Genomic DNA, 13,681 nt, shown 5'->3' on the forward strand with positions numbered 1-13,681 from the left:
CGGAAGATGAGGGTATCCGTCGGTAAATCCATGAAGCATGCCAGGAAGTAAATCTATGCCAATTTCTCGGACCCTCCTCGACGGCCGAGGCACACGGTGAAGCTCGTGGATTTCAGATTACATTCTGCACTTTCGAAGGCATCGATTGCAGGCGCAATGTGAAGTAGGACCAAGAATTAGGCAAATGTTCAACGCATCTTCACTCGACCGCCCAGAGTTAAGTTCTTACGAGTGACTCGGTGATATATACAACCAGATCCGCAAATAAGCGCACATTCCAAATACTCCGGTATAGCCTCGGCCGTAACATCTTGTCTTTAACTTTCCCATCACTTGCAGGACACGCCCTTCCCGTGTTCCTTAGAGTCCCTAGATCCTCCAGGGTATGGTCCTGATCGTCTAGCGAGAGTATAAATCTCCCCAGATATCAAAGTCCAGGAAAGTACTGACCTCTCTCATCCAGCTCACATTCACCTCAAGCCCATCTCACCACAACCACCACCATGTCTGCGCCAACTATTTGCATGGGGCAGTACCTCTTCCAGAGAATCAAGCAACTCGGAACCGAGCATATTCTAGGCGTCCCAGGGGATTTCAACCGTACGTCCCACCCAACCTCTGCGAACCCATGGATGAAGTTGTCAGACTAACCCCGTAGCTTCTCTCGCCCAGTCGCTCTTCTGGATGAAATCTACAACGTCTCGGGCTTGAAATGGATGGGCTGCTGCAACGAACTCAACGGCGCGTATGCTGCTGACGGCTACACGAGGATCAAAGGGTCTCCGGGTGTGCTGGTCACGACCTATGCGGTGGGGGAGCTGTCGGCGATGAATGGGGTGGGAGGCGCGTACGTGTGTCCTTGGCTGTGACAGACGTGGATGGATCGATGAGTTCTCAGATCGGACCAGTTGCTGACATAGGCTTTGGCGGGAGGAACAGGTATGCAGAGCATGCGGGCATGATTCACATCGTCGGCATGCCGTCACGATCGTTGCAGAAGACGCGAGCAATGCTGCATCACACCATGAAGGCGAACATGGATCACGCGACCTACATCCACATGGCAGCACCAATCCGAGAGACCCATGCCTACCTGATGGACGACACCACAATGGCCGAGGAGATCGACAGAACCATCGTGGCCTGCGTACGCAGTCGGCTTCCGGTCTACATCTACGTCCCTGCCGATACTGTGTCGGTGCAACTGGACGCAAAGCGACTGGAAACGCCGCTGGACCTGACTGTGCGCAACCAAGACGGCACGACGGAAGATGAGATTGTCAGCAGTATTCTCTCTCTCGTCGAGAAAGCTTCAACCCCCGTGATCTTGGCTGATGTGCTCGCTGTACGCCACGGCGGTCAAGAGTTGACCAGGGAGCTCGCCGAGCTCACCCAGTTTCCCAGCTATTCTACCCCCTTGTCGAAAGGTGTGATCGACGAAACTCTCCCTTATTACAATGGGCTGTACAATGGAAAAGGTAGGTGGTCTGCCTATCATTCTTTGTTACCTACTGAACCGTCATTAGTGTCATTTCCTGGGGTGGCTGAGGGCATCGAGAATTCTGATCTCGTCCTGAATCTCGGGCCACTGCTCTCAGACTCCAACACTGGGGGTTTCACGAGAGACATCAAAGACGACCATCTTGTGCTCCTCGGCCACGACGCCTGCCAAGTCAAGGATCAGAAGTTTGATGGTGTCCACTTCCTCCCGATCCTGAAAAAGCTGGTGGCAGCACTGAAAGCAAATCCCAAGAAATACAACCTTCCTCGTCCGCAGCAGGCGCCGAGAACCGAAGCCCCCGTCCTCAACGACTTGAAGTCTGGACAGATCCAGCAATCGTACGTCTGGCAACGACTCGGCCGTTTCTTGAGAAAAGATGACATCCTTTTGGTCGAGTCTGGCACAGCTCAATTCGGCATGCCAGACGCCACCTTTCCACCCAATGTCAAGTTCATCACCCAAACCTTCTGGTCGTCTATCGGGTACACGGTCGGTGCCTGCTTTGGAGCCATGATCGCGGCAAAGGAGCTCAAGGACGGCGGGCGCGTAGTCTTGATCGTCGGCGAGGGGAGTCTCCAGATGACGGTGCAAGAGATTGGATCATACATCCGCTACGGCTTCAAACCCATCATCTTTGTCATCAACAACAACGGATATGCCATCGAGAGAGCAATCCATGGCCCACAACAGGGTTACAACGACGTCAGCATGATGTGGGACTACCAGAAGATGCTTGGTTTCTTCGGCGCTCGAGAAGATACTGGCGTCCAGGCAAAGAGTCGAGCCACCAAGACGGTTGAAGAACTCGAGGCAGTCCTGAACGATGCTGACTTTGCGAGTGGAAACAGTATCCAGGTATGTCTTGTCATTGATGCTCCTGCTGCCGACGACATTGGGACTAATGTTCTTTTTCCCTTTAGCTGTGTGAAATCTTCATGGACACCTTTGATTATCCGTGGAGATTGACCGAGCAGGTGGCTATTGGTCAAGCGCGTGCGAAGCGGGAGGCCGAGAAGTAGGCGTGTCGTTCTGACTGAAAGGGGGATGGATGGATGGATGGATGGATGGCGGTTGATCTGATGAAGCCCTTCGTCAGAAATTAGAGCCTCTGCTGACGATCTAGTCAGAGGTCAGGTGGTGCAATGGACCCCCTTACTTAGACATACTTGTTCCGTGTACAATAGCATCAGCAGTGTGTGACAAAGCTGAACGCCCCTTGCAAGACTTGGATTTCATGGGGAAGCAACTGAGTCTACTCGGTACATAAAGCGTAGCATGTCTTGGCCCCGTAATTGAAACTTTGAGTGCCGGATGCTGGCTTTCAACCGAATCCTCCGTTCTTTGTCCAATCACTATTGATCAGAGACCAAATCTACATTGCAACGATGGTAACGCAGTAGTTGAGCACGATGATGGCAGAGTATGAGCCTGGCTTGTACAACACCTCCAAGGACCCGGGCGAAGACATTTGCTATTTGCCTCATCGATATGGCTTGGATGTTTGATTCGGAATAAAAGGTGGGGAATGGAAGAAGTCTTCAACCATGTTAATGTAGCTTTGCCCAGGGAATCGTTCTGTTGATCTACTGTACGACCAATTGGGGAGGTACGGCATGCGGGGTGGCGGGGGTGGCTTTAACTAATAAGAAACACTCAGCTTCCTTCCTTCCTTCCATCCTCACCTATCTCATTGTATCTCGCACATGACTGTGCCACCTGCCAGAACAGCAATGAATTAAAGAGAGACTCACGCTGCCCCTGTACCGCCGCTGAGTCACCGTGGCTCTTCTCCGCTAACTTCTCTGCCAACTGACTGACGAGAGCAATCTGACCGCAGTCAGCCAAATTACCCGCACGGTCAAAGCCGTTCAGCAGGTGTCAATAGGTCCCACAGAAACGGTTGCTCAGAATTGGAATCGGTCAGCGTCAACATCGGGAATAGGATCAGCTCCGCTAGGTGCGATTGCTTTTCCGTTACGCCGTCTCAAATGCCCTAGTGCATCCACGAGCGATTTCTTCTCACTGCGCGTGACAGACCTAAACATCCATCACACGTGGAGGAGGGTCCTCCGTCTGAATCTCCCCCAGAGTGTCAAATTCGAAGACTTACCCTGATCCATTTCTTCCAATCCAGATCAGTACGGGTTCGAAATGGAGCCCTGGGATTCCCCGCTGTCCAGCATGGCTCACGTTGCCCTTGCCTGCATTTCTTGCGACAAGGTTGTCTTATTTACTCGTACTCGACGAGGAGATTTTTGGGACGACTCGGCCTTGTTCATGCTCACCATCTGTTTCTCGTGCGAAAACGATGAGAAGAGAAAGATAGCTGTTGCAAAAAGCAACAATGATATCCCTGTCGCTGGTTGGATGCCGCTTTCTATAAGTGTGGGCATGATACAGATGTGGGAACCTTGGTTTGCGATGAATGCCTTCCTCGAAGGGAGATTGCCTTTGCCGGAGAAGAAGCTCAGCCTGGTGTATCGAGATGAGATAAGAGACAGGGCAGGTTCTAGCTATAAGATTCAAAGCGTTGAACTGAATCCACGCGAGGGGGTCGCAGCGCAGCTAGACCCATATCTCCAAAGTGGGTTTTTCTAGATAGCGGAGGAGAGACTATTGTGGTCAACACAATCACCATTCCCACTCTCCATGCACACCTTAGCCTTTGAGCCAACATGTCGCATACAGTGAAACAGCCCAGAAGACCAAACATAGCCCGTGACTTATTTACAAGAGCCCCCGACTCAGATGTTTCCAGTACTGCAGCCCTGTCCCTGCTCTGGCAATCTTTCAAGTCTGTCGGCTGAGATCGCCAGCGACTTTCCAGAGTCCTTGTTCCGTTAGCCTCAAACGGCCTCATAGGGCGGCATCACCCACGACCCGTTCCGGGGTGACTCGCCTTGGCAGCCATGACCTCATTCGCTGCGCTTCGACAGGAGCGACCTGGCAGTCCGGTGGTGGGAATAGCGCGACAACAATGTTCACCGACCCTTGACCTTCTGCACTACTTCTTTCTACTATCCTTGCATTCTCGCAATCGTTGCCCACGCTCGACGTTCCTTTGAGACCTTGGACAATGGAAGAGATCGCCCCAGAATACGACGTTATCGTCCTAGGCACAGGTATGACCGTCGTTCCCGCCTCAACCCCGCCTTTTGTTGACCCCGACCACCTCTAGGCTTGACAGAATGCGTGCTCTCTGGGTGAGAATCAGTGCACTCATGTGTGAAAAGCGTGCGTGAACTAACTCGGTCATAGGGTTCTTTCTGTCAAGGGCAAGAAGGTCCTCCATATCGATCGGAACGACCATTACGGCGGGTATGACAATCGCAGCCCTCACAGGATGACATGGGAATCTCAACTGACCGGGCACACATAGTGAAGCGGCATCTGTCAACATCGAAGCTGTAAGCAAGAATACTCCATAAGAGAGAGGGAAAGCTGCCTGACACTCTGTCGCATCTAGCTCTTCAAGAGATATGGAAACCATAAATCCGGCGAGGAGCCATGGAAGAAATACGGCCGCACCAACGACTGGAACATCGATCTAGTGCCCAAGCTCTTGATGGCCAATGGCGAACTCACCAACATCCTTGTATCCACCGATGTCACTCGGTACCTCGAATTCAAACAGATCGCAGGCAGCTTTGTACAGCAGGGCTCCGGACCTCGCGCAACAATTGCGAAAGTCCCATCCACCGCTGCCGAAGCACTAAGTTCACCACTGATGGGCCTGTTCGAGAAGAGAAGGGCAAAGAAATTTTTGGAGTGGGTTGGTTCATTTGAGGAGAACAACCCAGCAACACACAATGGTGGGAATAACAATATCACAGTATTATGGTCACACGGAGCTGATGATCTGCTGCAGGCATGAACATGAACCAGTGCACCATGAAAGAGGTCTATGATAAATTCGGCTTGGAGCCTTCCACACGAGACTTCATCGGTCACTCTATGGCACTGTACTCGACTGATGATTACATCAACGCACCGGGTATGGCCAAGGAGACGGTCGAAAGGATCCGTCTTTACGCCAACTCGATGGCCCGCTACGGCAAGTCACCATATATCTACCCGCTTTACGGTCTAGGGGAGCTTCCACAAGGCTTTGCCCGTCTCTCCGCTATCTACGGGGGCACGTACATGCTCAACACTTCAGTTGATGAGTTTCTCTACGACGGCAACAAAATCTCTGGCATCAAAGCCACCATGCGAGAACGAGGCGAAGAGAACGAAGAGGGCATGAAATTCACCACAAAGACCAAAATGATCCTCGGCGACCCTTCCTATTTCCCCGGCAAAGTCCAAGTTGTCGGTCACCTCCTCAAGGCCATCTGCATTCTGAATCATCCGCTCGAGAAGACCGGAGATGCCGATTCCTTGCAACTCATCATCCCACAATCTCAGGTCGGCCGAAAACACGACATCTACATTGCCATGGTTTCCTCAGCCCACAATGTCTGTCCGAAAGGCTACTACATCGCAATCGTTTCCACGATTGCCGAGACCTCTGCGAACCACCATCTGGAACTGCAGCCTGGACTCGAGAGACTTGGTCGCATCGAGGAAAAATTTATGGGGCCACCAATCCCACTATACCAGCCTTTGGAGAGTGGCGTGAACGACCAGATTTTCATCAGCAACAGCTTCGATGCGTCGAGTCACTTTGAGACGGTCACGGAGAATGTGAGAGACATCTATCGGAGGGCAATGGGAGAAGAGTTGAAGGTAGAGGGGCTGCGAGAGGGTCAGACCTTGGCTGAGGAATAAGCATCATCTGCAATGGAAAGGAGTTCTATCTAATTCAGAAATTGAGTAAAGGCCTGTCTGTCAATGCGGGATGCCTCGATACATATGCATGGTGGCCAGCAACAAGCGCACAGGCGGCTTCCTAGGTCACATGGTCATAGAGGGCCAGGATAGTAGGACGTCTGCAAAAATCCTCCCATTCTTTATACTGTGCAAGAGACGTCTTTTGAGAGGTAGTCCTCCCCCCCACCCCCTATCCCTTTCAATATACACATACAATGTCATCAGATGCATGCTGAAGACAATTCGTCCCTTTATCGAGTACAGTTCGGGCTAAAAGGGAAGCAACCTACAGACAGCCAGAACAGAACCAGGACAGAACCAGGCGTGGAAGTGAAAATAACGTATTCCCTTTCCTCTAGGATAGATGGATGGGTCGAGGACATTCGGGCACTAACTACTTGGAGGTATACGCAGACATTTGAATTGCTAATCGCTGTGCTCGGAATCTGTTTCAAACCCACCCACACCGTGCATCCAACAGCCCCTGAATTGGCTGCCTCGCCCCCTGACAACGCGCCAATATCGGGGGTGTCGTGGACACAGCGGGCTGCTGGGCAGATGCTCCGGGATCGTCAGATCGAATTGCTCGGCGTCGTGCAGGATCTTGCGGATCTTGGACAGACGCCCGGGCGAATTGACTCTTCTGTCGCCTTCTTTGGCGTTGTTCATCTCCCCTTGGTCGGCCTCGATGCCCATGTCGACTTCTGCCAGCTTGGCATCGTACCAGTCCCCGGTCAGAATCCGCTTATTCTTGCTCTTGGTCCTCTCTGGCTTCTTGCTGGCTCGTGTGGTTCGGCTGTGGCCTGAGGTTGCGTTGCTGCCCTGACTGGTGCTCACGCTGTCCACTCCACCTTCAAGGCTATCCGTTCGCCGTAGAGAGACAGATCGCCCAGGCGCGTTGTAGTCGAAGAAAAAGCCCCTCCAACGTCCATCCACTCCTTCTTCCGGGAGGGGTGGCGTGTGTATTCGACGAGCCTCGCTCGGTAGATAACTGGTACCCCCTCTAATGCTGATGTCGACCCTCAAGAATTCCTCGGTCTCGGCGCTTAGGCTTCTTTTCACCTTGTACGTGGCCGTTTCATCTGGAGTGTTCGTGGGCACGATGCCCATTCGCAAGTCTCTCTGGCTGGAGGTATATGATTGCAGGCCGGAGAGTAATTCCCCGCTGCCTTTGTGACTGTTGCCGATTTCAGATATGATACCCTGCACGACCCGCGGCTCGCTTTTTGTTTGCTGTAAAAGCGACTTATCTGAGAATGTCCTCCATCTCAACGGCTTAATGACCTGGGGCGGCCACAGCGAGCTCTGAGGTGCCTGCTTTATCTCCTGCAAGATGCCCGTCACACGTTGCAGTGCTTCCGACGTATAATTCCTCTTGAGCTGGCTGGTATGGTCTGCCATTCGCGTATCCCGTGCAATCGGAGTCTGTTGGGCAGCCTTGGCTGTGGTTGGCATCTTTGTGCGTCTGGGCAGGCTGGCATAGCGAATATAATGGAACGGATGAATTAGGATTGCTTTGGGATTGACTGAACTCCTGCGTGAAGATGTATGACCTTGCTCTTCCGAAGAGTGAGTCTTCGATTGTGATATGCCATTATCATTGTGACCCAAGAACTCTGTCTCCACCTTTATGGAGCTGGGTGTGGACATTTCGGTAGCAGGAAAACTCCTGGACGGCGGTCTTAGAGGCGTCTGGTCTGTTCGGACAACAATGATGTCGCCAGCGCTTGTCTGCGCCTCGGATGCGGCTGGAGACAATCGTTGTGCGGAATCTGCAGAGGTCTTTCTGCCGTCGGTGCTGGTACTCCAGGCAGGACTGGTCGCCATGACACGCCTCAGCCTTGGTCGATGGCGGGGGTAGGGATGATTCTCTTTTGCCGGATGTGACTCCCATGGCGAAGTCTTCGTGGATCCTCCCGAGGAACGTCGTGATGAACGAAGAGAAGACAGTTCTGCAGATCGACCAGTACCTGGTTTGGCGGGGTTCGTAACTGCAGAGGGAGGATATTGCAGTCCTGAAGCTGACGCACTAGCAGTAGGTCGGGCTACTATGATGGCATGGTTGTATAGCTTCTTGTGGAGAGCATCGAAGTCTGAGTAGAACCGGAAATATGGACGTCGTGTGGTAGTATGAGAATCTTGCTGAAACTGCATCCCAGGGCTGATGTCGATCGTGGAGGTGCTATGAGGCAAGCCATCAGATCGGGGAGAGATGTCGAAATAAGAAGGGTAATCTTTCTTGAAGGGAGGAGCATTTTGGTCTCCTGCTTGTCCCTGAATACCAACGACCCAATTGTCACTCGCAGAAGAGTCGATGGGATATGCCATGACCAAGACGTCGACGAAGCAGGCAGTTAAAGGGTGCCAGTATTCATTGAAGAGTTCTATAATCGGCGGCGAGCCCTCTGCAGTCAGGTGGACAAAACCCACAAGGCGGTAGTGAGCTGGATACTGGTTCTAGGATATGCAGCAAACAGGGTATAGATAGAAAATCAACGACAGCAAATGCCGGACTGAGGAGGTTTCTTATGGTGAAGGAGGTATGTGTCGCTGAAGCAGGCACACACATTCACTTCTCCAGTGGGACTAGAGGCAAGGGCGACCAGCCATTGGCACGTGTCACCTACGAGTCCTCCAGAGCCATCCTCTGGATGTCTTCTTCAACAGAAAGCAACCCTATTGCCCAATGCACACGGGTAGAGCTGGACCGATCAATGAGGCTCCGATCGTGGTTCACGAACTCAGACTCATGCTGTTCAGCAGCGGTATCCAATGCGTCTCCACTTGATGGTGACAACTTCGTCGGCGTCCTGCTCAAGCGGATGTCCTCGCTGTGGGTAGAAAGAGTTCGCTCGTATGGGGGGCCTCTTCCTGCTTGGCCCATTCGTTCCCATGCAGTCTCGCACGCACCAGCAATAGCACCGGAGGTGCGCCATCCGCATCTGCGTTCGACGTCTCGGAGTTTGCTTATTGTCCAGCCTCGCTGCGCGGCGTCGGTGTATTGGATTGCTGCAAACAGGAGGAAGAACGTACTCTCCATGAGGTAGCCTGCGAAGCTGGGATCGAGGGCCCCGCTCTGGCCATACTGCTGCCGTGAGTACAGCCCTGCACAGATCTTGCCCACCATCTGCGTATACTCTCGAGTGAGATGTGCCGTGGCGCCAGCAGCAATCATGGCTGCCGCCGGCATCTCGGGATGAAGTCTTTGCAGAGAGATGCGTCCAACATAGTAACAAGCCCATATACATGCAATTGCACCGTTCTTGTATATGACCGCCGGCCCGAAGGGCGTAGCGACGGGCGGTCCGTTGTGCTTCAGAGGCTCAAATTCCGGGCTGAGGGATTCTGCGAAGCTGTCAAAGGCTTTGCTTATCGCATTATACTCTGTCAATGCTCGGGCAGTCTCGTCGTCGAGATCGCTTGGCGGTGTGGTCTCCTTCCGGTCTCGTCTGTATGCAAAAGCCGAGTCCTTGATACTCGCGTCCATAGATCGGTAAGCTGAGTCCAACTGCGGAGGCTCTGACGCAGGTGGCAGCATTCCAAGCATAGGAGGAGCGGCACCCGGTCCTGGGCCTGGCCCACCCTGTAAACCGGGTTTGCTCTGTCTGACTCTGCCTTCGTTGGCACTAGGGGCCGCCGATTTGGCGGCTGCAGAAGCCTTTTCAGGGGGTGATCCTGTAGCCTGTTTCGGAAGAGTGGAGCTGTCCTTCTTCCCTGGCGGACCAGGTGGTCCTTGAGGTCCAAACAGCCATTTTGGTGGTTTCCATTGTCCTCCCTGGGCAGCCACCGCCCTCTGTTTGCGCCCGCGGTCCTTGCCACCGAAGTCTGCCAGGCGTGCCATGACCAGTAGCAGATGATCCAAAGTGGCATACGGATTGTCCGGCCGTCCAATTTGACCCCTGGGTGGACAGAAGATCCAGTCCTCGAAAGGCATCAGCAGCCGATCGCCGGACACCATACTTTGGAAAACATCTTGCTTGCAGTACCACCACCTCAAATCCATCTTCGCCTTGAAGTCCTCGACGTCTTTCTCGGTAAGATCTGGCATCGCAGGACGCGAGCTGAAGTTCGGTTGGAATTGTTGATCATAGTTCACACGTAGGCCTGTCAGGTGGGATATGAGCACCTGATCAACCTCCCAGTCGGTGTCGTCAAGTAAGGCAAGAGGGATACCCGCTACACGGGCATAGTTCTCATCGGTCAATGTAAATTGAGCCGTCCATTGATTGACTCGCGCTTTTGCCCCCGTTCGCATTCGTCTCGCCGTTCGAGTTAAGCCAGCATAATCATGCTCTTGCAGGAGCCTCATAGCCCCTGTCAAATGAAGGTTCCATCGTGAATGGTCACCAGAGACCACTTCATAGTATCCGAGGAGTAGAACTGTAGCCAGCGTCGCTATTTCATGCCGCCGTTTGGGAAGTCCTAGGAGTCTCCCAACTCTTCGAACCGCACAGGTGAAATGCTTGATCGCAAGGTTTTCTGAAGTTGTGTTCAATTTCGCAAGATGAAGGGCTCCCAATGCCAAGATTGCGTGAGCAAGCGCCGTATGCGACAAAGCCATAGCTGGTATCGTGAAATTCCAGAGAGTCCGAGCAGGGGCTGCAATCGGACTGTAGTGATGTCTCTCAAAGATGGATATAGTGTTGCTCGTGATTTCGACGAAATGGCAAAATACATGCTCGTTCCTTTCTTCGCGAAGTGGTGAGTGTGCTACTGTCGGCCGGTATGTCGCAACAGTCCGATACTCTGTCCTCCTGGGGACATACAATTTTGCAGCCTGTGGATCGAGCTGTCCGGCACGACCGAGTATCTCTGTGAGATTGCTTGCCGCCTCTTGATAAGACAGGTTCGAATCTTCCATTTCGACATCGAACGGATCATCAGGATCCTCATAATCATCGTCATTCAGGTGACCTGGATGTTGGGCGAGCATAGAAAGACCATGGGATGAGGCAGCACTTATGAACCCCGGCTGATGCGTACTACCATGCGTACTGTATTGCCTAGCCACAGGTTCTGCGAAGAGCTTAGCACTGGATGAAGGACTTGGATGGATAACAATTGTATTCGCCTACATACCCTCTATAGGGAGAGGTGATACCCCATACTGATATGACAGTGGACCACGTCGCGGTTGAAACTGTGCCAGGCCCGGCTGCTGTGATGTGAGAATGTGACTATTGGACGGGAATGCTGAATGTGGCGCCTGCATTTGCGCCAAAGAAGGGTCCAAGCCCCATGTCGCCGACTGCTCCATCAGTCGCGGATCGAGAGGGAAGAAGGCCGTCGAACTTGCAACCTGATTGTCCGATGAGGCGAACCCCGGTACATTTCCTCCTGAGGTTTCGGGCATCCCATGGTATGACAGGTTTGGTAGATGTTGAGTACTCTGCCACCCATATTCTGTGTTTGTGACAGGAACGGCTGGGTGCGTGGAGAGGTTGCCTGGAGCATATGGCATCGCATGGTAGCTGGCGCTAAATGGTAATTGATTGTAAGGCGTAGGGTTCGTTTGAGCGAAGTCGTGTGGCAGTCCAAGGTATTCTTGTCCTGGCTGCCATCGTTGGTTGAGCGCAGCTGTGACATCGTGATCTGAAAACGATAACTGAGCGCCGGCCTCAGAGGGCGTGTCGGTCTGTCCTTGGTTCTGCTCCTTGTACCCAACAGGTTGAGAGTATCCCGCACATTCGCGCTTCGACTTGATGCAGTTCTTGCACACCTGCTCTGCAGTTAGAATACGTCGGCGAATGTTTGTATAATCGAGGACGACGCTTACTGGCTTTTCCTCTCCGCACTTTATTCTGAAACCATCTGTCAGCTCGTATTGATCGTGAAGAGGCAGAACAGTGACAGCTCCCAAGCATAGATGTGTTTCACAAAGAGGATTGCTTACCGTCGTTTACGGCATGCTTTTTAGAGAAGGCATCAGTGTCATTGCTTCGCAAGTGGTACCCGAAGACAAGGTCAAACTCACTGAGACAGCCAGTCTTGGTCCGTTTCTTAGCGGCCTGCTTCGGCGTGGCGTCGACTACCGCCGGCGCATCCTCCTCCTCTCCTGGCTTACTGCCAGATCTCTTGACATTCACGGGTTCCTCTTCTTCAGGCGTAGGAGACATCGAAACCTAAACGTCCGACATCAGGACGAGTCCGTTGGGATATCGGATATCGAGAGCAATTTGGAGGTTGCGAGGTGCAAAGCGGCCAGCAATGAGCTGATAACAAAATAAAGGCTGGACCGCACATTGGGAACAAAACAGCCTAGAGTGGGAGGGAAGTTCCGAGAAGTCAGGATATGCACTGCGGAGAACTGCTCACTACTGAGCTATTGGTGCGGGCAGCAGAGCTGGGTACCAGTCTGATGTCCCATACCCTTTTCGATCTCGCACAATTTTCCACAAAAGAGGAGGGAGCTTGGTTCGTTGCATTCTCCCAGACCCGAATGCGGCGAGAAAGGCAAGAGGACGCGCCGGGGACGTGGAATATCATTCCTAGCACACATTGGAATCTGCCGAGGACCGATATGTCCCCACTGAAAAACGGTGGTCGACTTACCGGCACCCACAAATATGAGGAGGTTGTGATACTGACAGTCTGTGCAGCGGCATATGCAGAGTGACGGGGCGGTCTCAGATGATTGGCCAGTTCGTTGTGAGCGACAGAAGGTCCTCCATGTGGTACAATAGGGGAGGGGCACCCTTGCCGTGTGCACAAATAGTGTCGGTCCCGAGAGAGGTGTGGTGGTCGCAGTGCGCCGGCATAGAGAGAGGGCCTGCAAAGGGTAGTGTGGTACCTCACAGCATGCTAGGAAAAGAATGCAGGGGGGGCGGGCAAAAAGATGGCGGCTTGCAGAAGCAAAGTCACAGGGTTGGGGACTGGCCAGTAATCGTTTTTCCAAGAAGGAAAAGTCAGGAGGAGAGCGTAGGGCTGATTTGTGACGAAAGAGCGGTGCTAATGAAGCTTTGTACTTGGTGAAAAAGGCCCCTAGCGCTTTTGTTCCGTAAGGGGGAAGAGTGTAGCGGAGATGTTGAGCGTCGACTTGGGTCCCGCCTAATACCTCCTTTCCTAGTTTGGAGTGAGCTTTCTTCACAACCCAAGCTGCGGCTAGGGGAGACTCTTCCGCTGCTATAAGCTCCCCACCAAGATATGGTGATGTCGAGACCCATGAACCACCCAGTATCAGCAGAAGTACCTGTATTTTTCGTCCCTCTCTCTACAGTGGAGAAGTAGATCTTGGTGGCTCTGATGGGCGCCCTGGTACTTGCTCAGTGGCCGAAGCTGTCAGAGGTTACCCTCGAGTGTTACAGTGCTGCGAGCCAGGTCACATTGAAGGACTATCGGTCGTCAACAATCGGCTGGGAGATGGATCGA

The 13,681-nt window shown here is 52.9% G+C and overlaps 4 protein-coding genes across 4 annotated transcripts; 2 read left to right on the forward strand and 2 right to left on the reverse strand.

Annotated features, from left to right (window-relative positions):
- Positions 1-503: 503 nt before the first annotated feature.
- On the forward strand, positions 504-2,520 carry AYL99_04889 (hypothetical protein; the record flags this gene model as incomplete). Its single annotated transcript, XM_018836401.1, has 5 exons — positions 504-600; positions 673-847; positions 940-1,478; positions 1,527-2,356; positions 2,422-2,520. The coding sequence occupies 5 exons, from the start codon at positions 504-506 to the stop codon at positions 2,518-2,520; spliced, it is 1,740 nt and encodes a 579-aa protein (XP_018693254.1).
- A 2,057-nt stretch (positions 2,521-4,577) lies between these two features.
- On the forward strand, positions 4,578-6,271 carry AYL99_04890 (hypothetical protein; the record flags this gene model as incomplete). Its single annotated transcript, XM_018836402.1, has 6 exons — positions 4,578-4,623; positions 4,680-4,704; positions 4,760-4,819; positions 4,881-4,908; positions 4,968-5,313; positions 5,370-6,271. The coding sequence occupies 6 exons, from the start codon at positions 4,578-4,580 to the stop codon at positions 6,269-6,271; spliced, it is 1,407 nt and encodes a 468-aa protein (XP_018693255.1).
- A 468-nt stretch (positions 6,272-6,739) lies between these two features.
- Positions 6,740-8,641, reverse strand: AYL99_04891 (hypothetical protein; the record flags this gene model as incomplete). Its single annotated transcript, XM_018836403.1, has 1 exon — positions 6,740-8,641. The coding sequence occupies one exon, from the start codon at positions 8,639-8,641 to the stop codon at positions 6,740-6,742; it is 1,902 nt and encodes a 633-aa protein (XP_018693256.1).
- Positions 8,642-8,936: 295 nt separating this feature from the next.
- On the reverse strand, positions 8,937-12,429 carry AYL99_04892 (hypothetical protein; the record flags this gene model as incomplete). The annotated part of the gene is made up of 3 exons (XM_018836404.1): positions 8,937-11,329; positions 11,393-12,037; positions 12,207-12,429. 3 exons carry the CDS (start codon positions 12,427-12,429, stop codon positions 8,937-8,939), a joined length of 3,261 nt encoding a protein of 1,086 aa, XP_018693257.1.
- Between the last annotated feature and the right edge of the window lie 1,252 nt (positions 12,430-13,681).

The sequence above is a fragment of the Fonsecaea erecta genome (genome assembly GCF_001651985.1).
Source record: "Fonsecaea erecta strain CBS 125763 chromosome Unknown Scaff4, whole genome shotgun sequence".
NCBI lineage: Eukaryota > Fungi > Ascomycota > Eurotiomycetes > Chaetothyriales > Herpotrichiellaceae > Fonsecaea > Fonsecaea erecta.